Genomic DNA, 19,028 nt, shown 5'->3' with positions numbered 1-19,028 from the left:
CGTGGCGACCCCAGACTCGGAGCTCACTGGCATCAGCATTCAGAAGGATAGAAGCCCTCTGTTAGGAGGAGGCAGAAGTTACGTCATCGGCCTAGTCTGCAGCTAGACCCTGATTATACAGCCACGTCGGCGAAGGAAAGCCAGTGAGATCCTGGACTCGTAGACCTAGGAGGTAACGAAATATTGATCTAGATCTACATTTGTAATTTGTAAACGCCCATACGTTGGGCATCGTACTGAAGCCTGTAGTTCGGTATTGAGAAAGCTACAGTTGTTGAAGGGAAGAAAACCGTCCTGTCGAAGCCGTACTGAAGAGATATCGCCTGCCCGGCATCTTGAGAACGAACGTGAAGGTCACCTCTGCAAGGCCAAGATCGACCGTTGAGGTCACGCCAAAGAACTTGTGACGTAGGAACCATCTTACTGCCTACGGCACTTAAGTACAGTAGTGTTAATTTGATCTACGTCTCGGCTGAATCTGTGCTACACGTTAGATAGCCAGATAGCCGGTATTTTAGCACTGGACTTTGACTTTGTCGCTGGGTCAACTGTTGGACCGTTCCAGTTTCACTTTGGACAGACGACCACCTGGAACCACCGTACCTGCCTTGGAACCAGCAACCGGAACCAGACTCTACGTCACCGACGAACCGGAGCCAGACGACAGATCACCGTGAACCAGAACCAGACGCCGTACCACCGAAGAACCGGAGCCGTTGCAGACCAGCACCGAAGGACCTTGGAGAGCCGAAACGTTCGCTGTCCTTATCTCACCGCTAGAGAAGACATCGCCGTGAACCTTGCCGCCGGGACAGACAGTAGCGTGGGAAGAGTGGACCCGAGACTGACTGTGGAGTTATCGCAGCTTCTTAGACAGATAAGTCAAGTGTTATTTAACTACTTTCTCCTTAGATTAATTAGAGTCTGTAGGGAAGTGACCACTCGCTAGATTATCACTACCAGGTTAAATCGTGGTGGATTGGGGATATCCTTAAAATTAGGTGTACTCTAGCAAGAGGTCCAGATATACGTTTAGCTGTTAATTCGTCCTGTATGTGAATGTGAATCATTTAGTTAATCATTTTTAGTAACGTCATGTATTAATTGGTTGTAATACTCCCGTCTTAAGTCTTACTGGCAGACGAAAGTCTCATTCATTAGAACTAGAGCTATAGTTTGGTGTTTAACGTATTTAGGTTTATTTTCATAGTTTATTTGTATGAGTAAGTTATATACACTCCTGGCTGTGAAAGCAGGTAAGAAGTAACTAAGATCTAGCGTAATCTAGACTAGATCTGGGGAACAATCGAGGTGAAGCCTGATTGCCCATTTGTAATTTTAGTATTTGTAAATAGACAGGTTGGTCTATTTACCGGCGACTCGTGTTGAGTAACACATAGTCGGTGGAGTGTGCGTGTGTCGCGCATCGTATTCAGTCGGGTCAGGGTGTAGCCTACACGCCTACAAACTGGTGCCAAGGATACTAAGTGTATCTTGGAAAGTACAGAAGTTATTAGAAGTCGGAGTTGGTAGTCTAGACGCCGAGGGTAGAGTGGCGAATTTAATTTATTTGAATCAAGAGGTATTAGGTAGCCGCGGAGCGAGGTTACGCTCAAAAGGTAATTTGATTTATAGAACATAGGTAATAGAAGCTATTAGGCCTGTGTGTAAGATAATTTAAAAAAAAAAAAAAAGCGAGGTAAAGTAACAAAGGTAATATGGCAGCTACTTCAGGTTACGACCTGGAAGAATTTAGAAAAAAACTAATTCATGAAGCTAAGACAGAACTAGAACTGCGCGGCAAAGAACTAACTGCCTATGTACAGCAGATGGTGGCGGCAGAAGCAGAACGCTTGGAGAGAGAGAAAGCTAGAGGCAGAGAAAAAGAAAAAGAAGAAGCAGATCGCATAGAGCGGGAAAAGGTTAGAGAGACAGAAAAGTTGGAGAGGGAAAAGGTTAGAGAGACAGAAAAGTTGGAGAGGGAAAAGGTTAGAGAGGCAGAAAAGTTGGAGAGGGAAAAGGTTAGAGAGGCGGAACGTGTAGAGAGGGAGAAAAAAGAAGAGGCGGAACGCATCGAGAGGGAGAAAAAAGAAGAGGCGGACAGAAAAGTGAGAATTCAAGTAGAACAGATGAGGATAGAGGCTGGTATAAGCGTGCCCACCGAAGGAAACAGCAACAATAGCGCCAACATAGAAAGCCATAGTAGCGCCGCATGGATGAAGAAGAAAATCCAACCTTTTGCGGAAGACAAGGACGACATCGGCGACTATCTGAAACGCTTTGAAATTAAACTAGCAAAGTTTAATGTCCAGGAGAAGGAGTGGTCCGAAATCTTGTTGGACTTCGTACATGGGAAAGCCCTCACGATTTGCCAAAACCATGACCACTCGATGCAAAACAGCTATCAGGTGCTAAAGAAGGAACTGCTAAACGCATACGGGCACAACGCGGCAACATTCCGAAAGAAGTATTACGAAAACACCCCATCCAGCCAAGTTGATCCACAAACAACTATCAACTCAGAGAAGGACTTCTTCACTAAATGGCTCGCATTCGAGAATGTAGAGAACACCTACGAGGGGTTGAAGAACTTCATTCTGATTGATAATTTTATCAATAAGTGCGACCCTCCGCTACAGTCCTTTGTAAAAGAAAGAAACCCTAAGGTAATTGAAGACTTGGTAGAAATTATTAGGATCTTTAAGAATGCTTACCCAAACAACCCACTTTCAGTTAGCGACCAAAAAAAAGTCATTGACCTGGTAAATTATGTAAAGAGAAATGATGTTAGTGATAGGGATTATGGTAGGAGAAATGATAGGTCCAGGGAACGTGGGAACAATGGTCGGGATAGTTATGAAGGCTTAAATGATAGACCTTGGGAAAATGAAAACAATGGCATGGAAAGTTATGATAGGAGAATAGATAGACCTAAAGCGGGTGATAGAAACCTTAGGGATGTTACATGTTTTAACTGTCAGGAAAAGGGACACATGGCATACCAGTGTAGGAAACATAGAGGGAATGGAGCTGGCAATAGAAATGCTCAGGGTAATGGTGGCACTAGTGATAGGAGAGGTAATCAAGGAAACCGTAGACAAGAGAGGGATAATCGGCCACCAGATAGGGTTAATTTTGTAAGGAGCATTCAAGACAGGGATCGTGATAGTGGACATAGTGAACCAGATGAAGAAATTAATTACGTTGATTGTGGGGAAGATAGATTTAAATTATATCCGGGTATGATAAATAATAAACAGGTAAATGTGATCCGGGACACAGCTAGCAGTACACTCGCGGTTCGAGGGGGATTAGTGAAATCTAAGGATTATTTAGGCTATACCAAATCGGTCAGATTGGCAGACGGCGCAGTTAAGAGGTTCGAAGCATGCAAAGTGTTCCTTCGATCTCCATTATACACAGGGTATTGCGAAGGGGTAGCCATGCCGAGGTTATCTAGAGATGTTTTACTTGGAAATGTAGCAGGTGTCAGCGCCGCTTCTGACAAACAGGTTAGAAGTTGGAAAAGCAGGTATGGCAACATGAGGCGAAATAAACCTAGAAATGACAGAATTTGTTTTAACTGCCATAAACATGGGCACATCGCTAAAGATTGTTGGAGTAGGGCAGAACAGTCTAAACAGAAGATTGCGAGTTCGGATAGGAGGCGCAGGTCTATATCCGATAGTGATGATAGAAGAGATGACTGTGGTAGCGGTAATCGCAAGTCATACAGAGGTAGAAAGCCACAAGCGGGCTATAGTGGTGTAAGAAGAGATGTTAACTCCAGTTGGAGAGAACAAATGTATGAGTCGTGTAGATAGCCGTTGGAACAAAGCACTATGAGACCGTAGTGTGTAAATAAGTTGGATTTTATTTAAATTGTTTATTCTTAATTAATTGACCTAACTAGTAGTCATAACTAGACGGGTATTAGGTTGTGTTAAGGTATCTTTGAATAGGATATTTATGTTATAATGGATATGCAATTGGGTTAGTATTAAATTGATTCATGTTAATTATTTAATTTCGAGTAGTATGTATGAATTGTATGTATGTTGGTATGAATAGAAAGGGCATTTATAAGGCGACGATGTAGTTACATCAAGGAAAAGTAAGTTTTATAATTTATTCTTTGTATTTGATCATGATCATACATCAGTAAAGAGTTAGGTCGTGTGGGGACAAGTAAGTGGAGAGAGGAAATAAAATACACTTGTAAATGCCCGAAAGAACGTTAGGTGTATAGTGGGAGAACGAGTATTAATAAATGTCAATTTGTCATATTAGGTAAATTGTCTGTCCTGACGTGTGAGGGAACGTGGTGTAACCTCTGGAACGTGATGTGATGAAGTATAGATAGACACACCTATAGTGTCAGAGCAAACGAACTATGTCTGCGGTCACCTATGGCACATCACATTGGACAGTATCAGTTAGTGACACTTGAGGGAAATATGGGTTCAGAGGAACTTGATTGTGGACACAGAAAGAGAAGTTGAAATCGCAATCAAGACTCAAGTTGTGTTGTCTTTTATGTTTCCCTACATTTTGGCCCTTGCACATTGTAAGACTAAGACAGTAGATTTAAAAATTGACAGGCAATTTTTTTTAGCGGGAGGGGGAGGAGTTGTTATGACATGATTAGGAAGTAGTTAGGAATTAGTTATTTGTTTCGGGAATAGGGTAAAGTTTTAATTAGCGACAAGTGACGTGACAGATCTTTTAAAAAGGAGAACGCTCTAAACGACGCTAGAAGGAGGACGCTTATTGTAAAGTAGTAGACTTGAGTACGGCATTATTGACATCGGACGATTCCCCTTTGAGTATTAAACATATTGTTAGAACAACATATCAGCGTCGACGACATATTTGATTGTTTCGGCCTTTCGCCGGTGTTACTGAAGTGTTGAGTCCAGCGTTACCTACAGTTAGATCTACACTAGACAGATTGTCAAGAATCAACACCGCGCAGAGGTCTTAACAAAGGGGATGTTTGAGGGGATTTCCCACCTGCCCAATCCCATAATACAAGATTTATTTATGTTGATTTTTGACCCGCTGGCCCTCCCAAATTGAATAAACTTATCTATGATTGCGGCTGTCTTTTTCTGAGGAGGGAAAAAGGGTGGTGTCATCAGCGTATGCTTTAACTTTAACTACGGGCGTGGGGCCTGGGATTTTTATCCCCGTGATTCCACTATCTAGCCTGATCGTTTTTAAAAGGGGTTCTAGGCAAAGGGTGCATAAAAAGGGAGAAAGGGGACACCCTTGTCTAACAGATCTTCTAATAGGGATACCGCCACTAAGGGTTTGGTTTATTATGAGTTTGCTTGTGGCATCAGTGTAAACTAGCTTTATGTATTTCTTCATTCTTCCATCTGTCTTCGTCTTGTCTAGTATTTTGAAAAGGTAGTCATGGTCTATTCTGTCAAAGGCCTTTCCTGGTCAATAGAAAAGAGGGCTGCTTTCAAGTCTTGTCTTTACAGTAATATATAATGTCTCTTAAAAAATGGTTAAGTTCGTCGATGTTTTTGTCTGGGTTGCTACAGTATTGGTCCTGTCCTATTAAGTGTGGTATGAGGGGTTTTAGTCTTAGAAAAATCATTTTTGTCAGGAGTTTGTAGTCGGTGTTTAGAAGTGAGATCGGTCGAAAGTCGCTAGGTGAGGTGTTGTTTTCTTGTTTTTTTTGGTAGAAGTGTGATGTATGCTAAGTTGAAATCTCTAGGTAACTGTTCTGTCACTAACATGTCGCTGTATAGATTTAATAGTAGGGGTCCTATTTGGGGAAAAAAGGCTTTGTAAAATTTCAAACGTCAGACCGTCTGGGCCAGGGGATTTGTTGTTTTGTGTTGTATCTAAAGCAGCCCTCAGTTCGTCTAGCGTAAAGGGAGCGTCTGTCTCTATCTGTTCTGTCATTGGTATTTCGTTGCAGTTCTGTAAAAATACTTTTTGTGCGTTGTCGTCCGTCTATTCCTTGTCATACAAATTAGTAAAGTGTTCCGTAAATGTGTCTGTTATTTTGTCCAGGTCGTGTATAGTTTCTCCTTTACTATCAATAATGTTATCAATAGTTCTGTCAATTTTAATGTTTTGTTCTGCTGATAAAAAAAAGTTGGTTAGGCCCTTCGGTTATTTTTTTACTTTTGCACCTCAATTCCGCTCAGGGTTGACCCACGAAACCTTTCCCATGTTTGGGTACAGCTGCAAGGCAGCAGAGGTTTGAATTCAGTTTTTCATCTGCTAGGTAGGCTGCAAGCGAAGACTAATGAGCACTTCATGCTTGAAGTTACTGGTTTAGTCGACTGTTACTTGCCTTCGCCCCTTCTCCTGTTAGTGAAAACAGTTCCGCGGACCCAATATTTGAGCCAGACGTGAAATATCAAGAAATACACGAGAAACTGCTCTTCAGTTAGAAATAAGTTTTAAAAAAAATGGACTAGGTAAATTTGCAAAAATGCAATATAAGCTAATCGGAGGGGTGGGGGGTCTACCGTAGCTCAGAAAACATGGTAAGGGGGTCTACGAGACAAAAAAGTTTGGGAACCACTGATTTAGCTGGTCGGCATGGGCCTTTGATGACACTCCTATTTTTGTTTTGCTCCTTCCCTCACCCGTTTTTTTTTTATGGTTCCATTGAAAGTTAACGAAAAAGAGGGATGGGAGAGGTTAAGTTAGAAAACATTGATATAACGCGGCAAAAGGGGAGACAATTAGCTCGTTAACAAAACTTAATAGAAGTTAACTTAAACACATACACACAACCGCGAAATTGCAAACCACCCAACTTATTCATAGCTAAATATACCCTTATCTTATAAAGTTCTACTTTCTGCGATTTGAAAAGAAAAAAGTAAGTTTCTTGTTGTTTATTTGTAATAACATAGATCTAAAAATACTACACTTAAGGCTTAAAAAAAAAATATTACTTAATTAAAACATAAATCTAGATCGAAATTGATACTCCAACCGTTATGATTATATGATTAATGGCAAACTTATGCTTAGTATGAAGTCATTGATGATGAAAATTATTACAATAATTACAATAATTTATATAGCGCTGTCACATCCGATATTTAATGAAAGGAGATTTAGCATCATTTATATTTTAAATAATATATTCATATACAAATCGCGTTTTTGAGAATGTACTAGGACGAAACAAGAGCTTTTCACATTTAGAAGTACCTCTCTAACCGTTCTGCTTTCTCTTATCTTGTAAAGGAGTATATATAGTTCGTCCATCGTAGTTCGATTATGACCACTTTGTCATCCAGGGGGCTGAGGGCTTTGCACAGGGGTTTTATGTCTCCTCGTGTGGCTGGTGAGACCTATGTGAGCCCGGAATGTTCGGCCGCACACTAGGCAGGTTATTCCAGCTGGAGCTAGTGTCGTTTGCCTTGCTTTTCTTCTCTGGCGTTTTTCTTCTGCCAGCTTTGTTCTCTTTTCCTCAGCAACCTGTGCGCCGGTTTTCACAGCGCGACGTCATGATGCTCTGTCATGTGCCTCTGTCTCCTATGGTGACTGGGTCTATCCTGAACGCCTTCAGAGAAGCTTTGAGGGTGTCCCTGAAGCGCTTTCTTGACAACCTTGCGAGCGCTTTCCTTCGCTTAGTTGACCATACAAGAGTCGTTTAGGGATGCGGTGGTCTTCCAATCTGCATACATGTCCTGCCCATCGCAGCTGGGACTGCATCAGGATTGTGTGGATGCTTTGCAGACCCGCTCTTTGAAGGACTTCAGTATCTGGTATTTTGTCTTGCCATTTGACATTCAGTATTTTTCACAGACATGTCGTGGTAGTGATTCAGTTTCTTTGCATGTTAACTGTACACTATCCATGTTTCTGAGTCATAGAGCAATGTAGGGAGGACGACGGCTCGATAGACCCCTAGTTTTGTATTTGTGGTGATACCACTTTAAAGGAATGGGTTGCCTGAGTCAGCCAGGAAAACCAATGACTTAGCATAGTTTAAGTCACAGATCAACATACATGACTAGATTGACACGTGAAATGCGTAGGACCTAATTATTTTTATTCTTTTGAAGAAACGTCTGTAATTTATAAGTAATACCAAAAAGTTTGAAACTCATTAAGGCTGCTATTGTGGTGTTTATAGTTTTCAGACTACATACATGTATAAATAGAATACATTATGTAAGCCTACGAAAGCATACATCCAGTTTTCGATGCGTTATCAAACTTTATATATTTTATTAGGCTTACACCTATGATAAAACTCATGGGCGTAGCCGAGAGGGGAGGAGTTCAAACCATCACCGGTCTCAGATCTCATTGTCTGAAAGGGAAACTTTACTTAATTCCCCAGTGCAGCCAACTTAAGCAAACTACAGTCACCAAATTTCATGAGCGTAGCCAAAAGGGGTTTTGTGGTTTCCCTCCCCCCCCCCTTTCACCTCCAATACAAAAACTAAAGCATTTTACCTTTTCTACCAGTCGCTGGACTCCACTGAATAGAAGATTTAGTTTTTGATTTTTTTTAACGGAAGAGTATCAGGCTAATTGCACTGTGGATACCTCAAAATATGCATTTTTTTAAACTTAAAATAACGGAAATAATGCTTGGAGTTGGATCCAGCTTTCAGCGCTCCCCCAGACTCTCTAGCTGTCCCTTGGCGGCACTGGCGGATCCAGGGGGGGGGGGGGGCGATAGGGGCGATCGCCCCCCCCCCCACTCGGCCGACCCCCCCCCCCCCCCCCGAAGACGAATTTTAGTATAGAATTCACACAATTTGTATACGAATTAATTACTTATGTTAATAATATATACTAATTATTTATATTTCAACCTATTTTTAGATTATTTCGCCCCCCCCCTCTAGTATGTTGGCCGATTTGGTGGGGTCGGGAGGGGGCGATGGTATCAATCCCGCCCCCCCCCCCCCCATAAACTTTCGAGTGGGGGGGGGCGGTCCAATTTCTTTGTAGAAATCACAGCTTGCTAACAGAATCAATTAAATATCTATGTGATTAAAACTTGTTATTGATATTTTAAACGATCTTTGTATTATGTCGTTCCCTGTTTGCCAATTTATCTCTACTGCCCTTCCCACCTAAACCTTTTGAGGGGGGGGGGGCGGTCCTACTTTAATGGAGAAATCATAGTTTGTGAACAAAATTAGTTGAATTAATATATAGATTTATATTATGTCGCTCGCCTTCTTGTATCTTGACCGTTTCGGTGAGGTTGGGGGAGGGGGAAATTGCATGTACTGCCCTTCCCACTCTAGCCCTCTGAGTGGGGGGGGGGGCGGTCCTATTTTTGTGGAGAATCATAGTTTGTGAACAAAATTAGTTGAATATCTATATAATATAAACTACTTATTGATATGTGGACTCATTGTATATTATGTCGTACCACACTCTAAACTCAAATTTTATCATTAGTAACATTTAAATGAAAAAGGATTGTACCAGATTGGAGGGGCGATTCATGCAATCGCCTTTCCCCCATCGGACAAACCAATACTTTTTCTTTTTTGTATTACAGTTAGGAAATTACAAAACAAAAACATCTGTCACTAATATAATTTATATATACTATAAATTAAATACTTATATCGAGTCGCCACACCCCTATTCTTTAATGCCAAATGCAATCTTTAGCAGAAATTATTAAAGGAGCGAGGATTAATCGTTTTCACTCTACCGCCCCTCCCATTTCCAGACAGAGTTTATGTAATTTCACATGAATTTATCATAACTATTTTAAGAAAGAATTTGCATTCAAAAAATTAGAATTCAAACGAAATTTTTCAGTATAAGAGTCACGATTGAGATGAGTTCTAAACCCAAATCATTTTTTCATAGTCGCCTTTTTCTAACCTTTACTCAATCTGATATTTTTCTAGTTAAATAAATTTGGGACTATAACTCACAATTTATACTTTGATTTTATTGAATATTATTTATCGAATAATTGTTTTTCGGCGGAGATCCTCAAAGCCAAAATCTAAATATGTGGGGTATCTTATCTTTTCAAGGAACAAATCGTATTAAGGGCCTATAAATTCATATTAGAATATTTTTCAAGTAAAACATAATTCAAAAGGTCCTTTTTTAATAGTATGAATAATGAGTTTTAGGTCAGGAGAATACGTTTCTTCTGTGAAGTATGCAAGAAAACTCTTTTGGCGGCGGGGCTTCGCCCCGAAGTCCATTGATGAATAATGAGCTGTAGATGTCAGGAGAATGCGTTACTGCAATGAATAATGCAATAAAACACTTTTGGCGTCGGGGCTTCGCCCCGAACTCCATTGATAAATAATGAGTTGTAGATGTCAGGAGAATGCGTTTCTACAGTGAAGAATGCAAGAAAACGCCCCGAACTCCACTGATGAATAATGAGCTGTAAATGTCAGGAGAATACTTTTCTGCAGTGAAAAAAGCAAGAAAACGCTTTTGTCGTCGGGGATTCGCCCCGAACTCCATTGATAAATAATGAGTTGTAGATGTCAGGAGAATACTGCAGTGAAAAAAACAAGAAAACGCTTTTGTCGTCTGGGCTTTGCCCCGAACCCCACTTGAAAACCTTATAGCGATGCCCCAGTTGTTTTGTTTTTCACCAAAGGTTGAGAAATGCTGCTTTTTAAAAATTCTCATATATATATATATATATATATATATATATATATATATATATATATATATATATATATATATATATATATATATATATATATATATATACGCACGTTTATGCATAGGGTTAGGGTTTACTGGGCATTAGGGTTAGGGTTTGGAAAAAAATCGCCCCCCCCCACTCAAAAGTTCTGGATCCGCCAGTGCTTGGCGGTGTATACTGCCTTTCACTATTTACAGGAAGAGAGTATTCTAGTGTAGAAAAAACTTTTGAAAGAATGAAAGATAAGATTAATTACATATAGACACACACTAATATATATATACATATATATATATTGCGGAGAGGTTTAAACCCCCCCCCCACACACACACAGACACACACCGAAAATATATGACATGACATTTGTGGGCCGGTTTATATGGTAATGCCCTGGCCGGTTTTGATACCCAGTCCGCCCCTGCTGAACAGCCCCTTGGCCTGACAGCTTTAGAAGCAAGGTACCTGGGGCGTGGACAAGTCCACCATCTAGATCATTTTTTTTCAATAAAAAAGGTATTAACTGACATTTTTACACGGGTTTATCACAAGTACAGAGACAGAAAAGAGACGATAACTACACTACAAACTACACAGTACTTTACTACACAACCCTCGCGCCATCCACTCTAAACAGTAACACAAAAATCCACAGAATCACAAAAACCCCCCCACAGAAACACAAGTAATCCACAGAATAAATGCTCAAGTGTTAGCTACTTAATCAATCTCTTATTCGAATCCTCAAAAAAAAAATAAAAAATAAATAAATTCCGCAAGGGGCTCCATTAATAAAGTGCAGTGAATAGTCATTTGCCGAAATTGAAAAACACTAAATGTGGCTCAACAAAGATGGCTAAGACAGATTTTAGGAGTCAGTTATAGAGATCGGGTCTCAATCAAGGAAATCCTATGCCGAACTGGGAGTCGACCCCTTGGTAAGATTGTGACAGAGCGTCGTATGAGGTTTGCGGGACATGTTCTCCGACAAAATGATTTACGCATAATAAGAAATGGGATGACATCCTAGTACAACTTGGCGCCACACATTCATGGAGGTCCTCGGAGCAGGTGGGAAGAGGATTGAGACATTACCAGTGACAGATTTTTGTGGAAACAGCTTGACGGCAAATGCGCCGAACGGCGCCAGAGGGTCTAAGTCAGTAAGAATAGTACACTAGGTTTTTTAAATGACTTTTTAATAGCAGGAAAATGCACTGTAGATACCTCGGAATATGCATTTTGTTAGCATTCAATACCAGAAATAGTGCTCTTGGCGGCGGGGCTCCCCCAGACCCCCTTGCTAGCAATGGCTGTGAGTTAACAATTTTTTTTTAACAATTTTTCCACTAACTACAGGAATAACCTATTCTAGGGCAAAATAAACGTGTTCCGAAAGAACGAAGGATCAGAATGTCATGAAGATTATGTACACACACATACATACATACATACATACATACATACATACAAATATTCCCCCCCCCCCCGAAAAAAATCCTGGCTACGCCCATGACCCCCACCCACCCATTTCATCACATCTCCTTCCCTCTCCCATCACCTTCAGCATTGAGCTCTGTACGTCTTATCTTTGCATGCATCGCCTAAATAGAAACAAAAACAAACAAATGCAATGTCAGCTTAAGGGATTGCACAGCCCTGAGCCAATGAACAACATATATAACACTGAATTCGATTAGGCAATTTTATAAATGAAGTATACGTTTTGAAAATAAAAAAAATGTTTTTACTGAACTATCGCTTTTTATCCAAAGCAATAAATGTGAAGGTCTAATCTCCCTTGGTTGTAACACATGTAAGAAAATATTGGAGATAAAAAACTTTTCTATTTCTGTCCTCAATAGCATACTTTTTATTGTCATTATATGGATGTATACATATCTAGCCTAGATGTTCCTTATAAGTGTTGCCATAGACATATAAGTGTTTTAGTTAAACATTACTACTAGTACAATCAATAACTAAAAATATATAGTTTGCGTGGTTTTTCTAGTAAGAATAACCAAAATCCTATGCTGTCTTCTCTCCCCCCCCCCCACATTCTTTTCGTCTTCTTTCTCTTTCCTCCATTCTCTCTTCCTCACTTTAAATCTCTTTCCCTGTTCTTTCTCCGCATCTCTCTCATTATTCTCTCTTCTCTCTTCCTCAAAATTCCTTTCTTCAAACTTCTTTCCCTCCTTTTTGTTTCACATTTCTCCCTATCCCTCCCCCTCTTATTCTCCCTCTCTTATTCTCCCTCTCTTATTCTCCCTCTCTTATTCTCCCTCTTTTTCTCTTTTTTTTCTCTTACATGGTAATAAAATTAGTTTTAGGCTAGACTTATGTCTGACAATGAGTTTTACATTTGAGCTTCAATCCCAGGTAGTGTGGCGTAAACTGCCTCAGTCTGCTCCACTGACCATTGGCTCTAAATCTTGGACCAGAGATAAAAGGATTCACTCCGAGCACGTGCCCAACAGCTCCCAGTGGAATCTGGTCGTTGAAAACGTCACTGTGTCAGATGCAGGTCAATACGAATGTCATGTCAGTAAACGAAAGTCACAACTTAGACATCGGGTGTCTTTAATAGTGAAAGGTAATTCAATTTGTGTGTAATTCTATTGTACGCAGGTAAACACGTTATGTACACATAAAAACATTTTGTATACACAGGTGAAACATGTGACGTACACAGGTAAAACATGCTAGAGTTGGTGTCCATTATGTAAACAGGTAGTATTACTTTACAGGGCTCAGAAGTTTGTTAAGAAATTAAGATTATTACTTCCTTGTCCAAGCCTCCTGCAGCATGGGACGGCTGCGGGCGGTGGTCAAACTCAGGACCATCTTAAAGAGTTCCTGACGCAAACCATACGACTAGACAGATTATGTTAAAGATAAACATTTGTTATCTTATATTATAAAGTAGAATATGAGGTGTATGTATGTATGTATGTATGTATGTGGCGAATAGAAATCAAAACCGCTTGACCAATCTTGTTCCTTGGGTACTAACTTAGACCGTAGTGTATGTATTGTAGCCCTAAAACAAACTTAAGACCCTCAAAAAAAAAAGTTGACCGACTCTATTAAGGCTTTAGTATTTATGGATCTATGCCATATTTACAATGTTGACATGAGAAAAGATCGAAAGGATTTAGGTCTAGATCTAATTTTAAGAAATACACTTTGCGCAGATAGTTTTTTACTTTGACACATGAAAATACAAAAGAAGATCCATTGATTTCATTATATAATAAAATTAACCTTTAAATTTGTGTTTCAAAACCATTTTTTACATAAATTAGTTCCTTATATCTGTGACTACAGATTTCCTGACGAACATTCTTTCATTAGTCAATACCGTAATTCGTTTAATTGTTTACTTTATAATCCCATTCATTTAACACATCGGGTAAACCCGATTTAATTGTACTATTAATCTATCGCTCTTTTCGTTTTTAATAGATATGTATGTATCGGCTTCGGGCAAACCCATTTTCGCAAAAGTAATTTTATTTTCGTAGCGAAAGAGAAATAACGTGAAAGGATCATTAGCTAAGTTTAACATACATCTAAATCCAATCCACTACATGAGTAAACACAGACTTAGACCCGCAGGCCGCGGGTAATGCCAGGCTAGTGTACACATAAAAATAATTTAGTGCACATATTGTGTACAGTGTCAGAGAAAATACCTCCAACGTCATGTTATAGGATACAGATTGGCTATTAAAAGCGAAAGATTTTTTCTCTCAAATTCATTCTTACGTGACTATTATTGAAGAAATGTTATTTTAGTGTTATATCCTTCTGCTTATCAATATACTGATGTTATCAATATACTGGTGTTATCAATATACTCATGTTATCAATATACTCATGTTCTTTTGTGTATTGGACATGATCTTAAGACTTTTTAAAAATCAATTTGGTTGTTCTATCTATCTATTCTATCTTTGTTCTATCTAGCTAAACCAGTGCCACAACTCCCACGTAAGTATATTGTAAATTTCTCTCAGTAACATTGTACTCAGTGCGGGGATTTAGACTAGAAAAGGCTATTAGAGAGACGGGACCTTTTTGGGTCCCTTTTGAAGTCCAGAAATTAATTGCTATAGCTTGCTATGCCTAGAGGTTAATCCGGCCCTGTACTCACTATGTAAATGCGTAGCACGTATGGAAGTGTAGAATGAGTTGACGTGCATAAGATCCTGACATGTGATAGAAAGGAAATAGACAAAAAAAACCAACCAAATTGTTGTAGAAACAGACTCTTAAAATACATCCTTGATGAGGACTTTATTGTGAGCTTAGGACTAGATCATGGTCTAATGAATCTAAAGCTAAGCTGATGCCTCTTCAATCCACACAATATTGGCACTACAGATCTCCCCCACACAATCTGCCCTCTAGATTATAAATGTAGAGATTTTGATGGTCAGTGCCCTTTCTAATGAAAGCCAAAACTAAGGGGTGTCTAGATTCTAAAATTCTAAAGTTAATTAACGTGAAGTCCTCTTGTTTGGGTGTAAACTGGATTGAGTGTTTATAAAACCTTTTTTTTTTCTTGTGTTTCAATTATTCTTATTACTCTCTTTCTCCTCTCATTCTTCGCTCTATTTCTCTAATCTCTTTCTCAGCTGACTTTCTCCTCTCTTTCTCTGCTCTTTTTCTCTGCTATCTTTTTCTGCTCACTGTCTTTCTCCTCTCTTTCTCCACTGTATTTCTCCTCTATTTCTCTGCTCTTTTTATCTGCTCTCTCTCTTTGCTCACTTTCTCTCCTCTCTTTCTCCACTGTCTTTCTCCTCTCTTTCTCTGCTCTTTTTATCTGCTCTCTTTCTCTGCTCTTTTTATATGCTCTCTCTCTGCTCACTTTTTCTCCTTTATTTTTCCACTGTCTTTCTACTCTCTTTCTCTGCTCTTTTTATCTCCTCTCTTTCTCTGCTCTTTTTATCTGCTCTCATTCTCTCTGCTCACTTTCTGTCCTCTCTTTCTCCACTGTCTTTCTCCTCTCTTTCTCTGCTCACTTTCTCTTCTCGCTCCGCTGTCTTTCTCCTCTCTTTCTCTGCTCTTTTTATCTGCTCTCTTTCTCTGCTCTTTTTATATGCTCTCTCTCTCTCTACTCACTTTTTCTCCTCTCTTTGTCCACTCTCTTTCTCCTATCTTTCTCTGCTCCTTTGATCTCCTCTTTTTCTCTGCTCTTTTTCTCTGCTCTCTTTCTCTGCTCACTTTCTCTTCTCGCTCCACTGTCTTTCTCCTCTCTTATTATCCTCTCTTTCTCTATTCTTTTCCTCCTCTTTCTCTCCTTCATACTTATTTAGCGACATAAGAAGAGGTCTCATCATGTTCTCGTATTTGTTTACCTACTCGCGCACCACGACACACCCAGCTCTCACTGTAGCTCCCCCTCCCCTCGGGGCTTACCAACTTGTTGTTCACGTGACTAAGCCAGTGCGTAAATATTTTACAGCGTTACTTGGTCGGTGCCAGATGTTACTTAGGTATTAACACTATAATCAGCTATTGATTCCTGGATGTTCCACGGGTCTCAGAGGCGAAGACTCACATGTAGGACTATGGCATTTAACAAGCGAACGCGAAAGTATATATTTATCACGGAACATTAATCTATAGAACATTGACTTCGAAATCTGCCAATATTAATATATTTATTTATATTTATTGTTTAAATTTATGTGACAGTTACACTACTAACAATACTTTATACAATAGTTTTCTTTCTATTGGGGTATTTTGGGGCAAGTGTCTTATACGGGCCTCTAGGTAAAGAGAGCAGTTTTGGAGGACGTGGTCGGCATTCTCTGGTGATAATCCACATGGGCAGATTTCACTGGTTCCAATTTTGAGCTTCCGGTACATGTGTTGTCGCATTCTGTTGTGTCCGGTCCTGAGTCGAAAGATTAGACGTTGATCTTGTCGGGATAGCTTATAGTAAGCGTCATTTTTCTTGTGATTTGGATGAGAGCTCGTCCATTTCTCATTTATTTTATTTACAATTAATTTCTTCAATTCTTCTGGAACTAACAATACAATATGTAGGAGCCAAACTTTTTTTTCGGTCTTGGGGCCATATACAATGCCGTACAAAAAAAAATCAAGATCAAGGGAGCCAAACCTCTGTGACTACATTATGTACAGCAGGCAGAACTCTCGGTTAGCAGGATAGCACTTGAGTGACCAATCCGATATGTCCCTCAACAAGTATTTTGGGCGTCACTGGGCTAAGGTATTGGCTCAGGTATTGGCTCCGGTGCTGTTTGAAGGAATTTTCTAAGGTACTGGTCAAAGTAGGTCTATTGGCTCAAGTAGGCCTTACTGTCTTGGATATTCTTACTTGATTTGAATGAAACCTCTTCTGCCAGCAAAACGTAGAAATGTTCTCATACAAAGGAAACATAGGTCATCGTGACCCGATTCAATTGGATACATAGTCATACTAACTTTTTGTACTGAACTTTATAGAAATAAATTAAGATATTTTATGAGTTATATTTTTAAATTGCACCCATAGTATATATATATATATATATATATATATATATATATATATATATATATATATATATATATATATATATATATATATATGCAAATATTATAATTGAAAAATGAACGTGTACAAGTGGCTAAATGTTTTTGCGTTGATACTTTAGTCCGTTCACAGGGAAATGCACTATAGTTCAGTAGACAATGAACCAGTAAAAAAAAAACAACAAAAAAAAAAACCCACACTAAATTAAACCAAATCTATTATATGAGAAATGATACATGCTTAAATATCATAATGAATGCGTTACAATTAAACAGCCATTGTATTTGTATTGATTGAAAACCATTCCATAGTTTAGCATTTCATTATACAACCGGTTATTGTACTGACTAAAATAGTGCTAGATTGTACCTAATTTTAAACGCTTTTAATTCTAAACGTATCAATACGTATCTAAGGGAGGTAAGAATAATAATAAAAAGATAAAAATAAAATAATATGCAGAGGCGTGTACTTTTGCTTTACAAAATATTGACGAACGACTTAAGAAGCAGCGGCGACGGTAAATGGGGCGGCTAAAGTTCCTCTATCGACGCGTTAGGCAAGACACTTTTTTAGATATTTGAACTATATTTTTTTAATTTTTCTGCCTGATTAAGGCAACTAGCTGCGTTAAAATGTCCTTGCTAAAGCAAAGGGCAATGTCTTGTTGAAAGGGGGGATAACAAAATGTTTACATTCAAACCAATTCTGTTTCAAAGGTTTTCTGCTCTGAGCTATAACATAAGTGGTGGGTGGGAAATGGTGGTGAAAGAAAAGGCTAGAGTAATTTTTTTATTAAAGTAAGATTTCATGTCAATTATTAATTGACCGCCCATGCTCATTTCAAGATTTTTAACAAGAAAGTACATCTGTAAAATGTTTGTTTGTAAAATGTTTTACGTTTCGGATGTTCCTTCAAAGTGGCGCGTATCCTGTTCCATAGTCCAAACCTCCCGCAGGACAACGGGGGATGGGAGCGGGCAGGGTTTGAACCCGGGACCGTCGGTAAATCCAAACGCCATTCCAGCGCGCAAACCGCACGACCATGCAACCGTCCTGTACAAGCAGGCCACATAGGGTCCTATGAAATAGTACAATATACATAAAAATTAAACTGCCTAACATAGGCATATAAAATTAAATAGATGTACAGCAGGGCGGCTTTACGCTTAGGCAAACTAGGCTGCCGCCTAGGGCCTCCGATTGGACTCAAAAGAATGTTTTAGAGGAGACATTGAAAAACATGGATCAAATCTCAAACCTAGCAGAGCTGTATGACTCTATATAGCCTAGCACTAAGTCTCTACTAGAATTCAAAGTTCATTCGCGAATGTTTAGATCTACTTGTTAGACTACATATGTTAGAAGACCATTGTTTAGATCTACGTGTTAGAGTACAGATGTTAGAAGACCATTGTTTAGATCTACGTGTTAGACTACAGATGTTAGAAGACCATTGTTTAGATCTACGTGTTAGACTACATATGTTAGAAGACCATTGTTTAGATCAGTGGTTCCCAAACTTTTTTATCTCGTAGACCCCCTGCCATGTTTTCTGGTTTTCGGTAGACCCCCTACTCAACTTGCAAATTTTTGCAAATTCATCAACATTATTTTTAAACAAATTTCTAACTGTAGTGCGTTGAAGAGTGCAATAGTAATTTAAAACTACACAACTACGGATATTATGTTTTATACATAAATCTGTTTTTCTATTAATTAATCTTTCTAACATTAAATATTAATTAATTAATTAATGAATATGCTTTAAGTATCATTGTAAAAGGTTTCGCAAAGAGCAGTTTCTCGTGTATTTCTTGATCTTTC

At 39.1% G+C, this 19,028-nt stretch overlaps 2 protein-coding genes across 9 annotated transcripts in view; both read left to right on the top strand.

The window, feature by feature from the left end:
* The window catches only part of LOC106052257 (zwei Ig domain protein zig-8-like), a 142,709-nt gene that overhangs the window by 97,160 nt on the left and 26,521 nt on the right, over nucleotides 1-19,028 (top strand). For all 5 annotated transcript variants that reach the window (XM_056023424.1, XM_056023410.1, XM_056023405.1 and 2 more), the window contains 2 exons: nucleotides 13,028-13,241; nucleotides 14,618-14,641. In XM_056023424.1, the coding sequence (XP_055879399.1) occupies nucleotides 13,028-13,241; nucleotides 14,618-14,641 (238 nt within the window). The remainder of the gene's footprint in view (nucleotides 1-13,027; nucleotides 13,242-14,617; nucleotides 14,642-19,028) is intronic.
* Nucleotides 1,151-4,852, top strand: LOC129925051 (uncharacterized). 4 transcript variants are annotated; one of them, XM_056023396.1, is made up of 2 exons: nucleotides 1,151-1,922; nucleotides 2,022-4,852. In XM_056023396.1, the coding sequence occupies exons 1-2, from the start codon at nucleotides 1,719-1,721 to the stop codon at nucleotides 3,822-3,824; spliced, it is 2,007 nt and encodes a 668-aa protein (XP_055879371.1). In that variant the 5' UTR covers nucleotides 1,151-1,718; the 3' UTR covers nucleotides 3,825-4,852. The 4 variants fall into 4 exon arrangements, with proteins under 4 accessions (XP_055879371.1, XP_055879365.1, XP_055879364.1 ...); XM_056023390.1 differs by having other exon boundaries at nucleotides 1,154-1,922; nucleotides 1,989-4,852; XM_056023389.1 differs by having other exon boundaries at nucleotides 1,156-1,955.

Source organism: Biomphalaria glabrata, chromosome 1 (genome assembly GCF_947242115.1).
Source record: "Biomphalaria glabrata chromosome 1, xgBioGlab47.1, whole genome shotgun sequence".
NCBI classification, from domain to species: domain Eukaryota; kingdom Metazoa; phylum Mollusca; class Gastropoda; family Planorbidae; genus Biomphalaria; species Biomphalaria glabrata.
The sequence above is the reverse complement of the archived record's forward strand: the minus strand, read 5'-3'. Positions and strand labels throughout refer to the sequence as shown.

What these genes read in the sequence shown, in the direction of transcription:
- LOC129925051 (XM_056023383.1), top strand. Translation starts at nt 1,719, where the DNA reads ATGGCAGCTACTTCAGGTTACGACCTGGAAGAATTTAGAAAAAAACTA. An exon ending in AAAAGTTGGAGAGGGAAAAG is followed by an intron (nt 1,956 to 1,988) that starts GTTAGAGAGACA and finishes GAGAGGGAAAAG; the next exon opens with GTTAGAGAGGCAGAAAAGTT.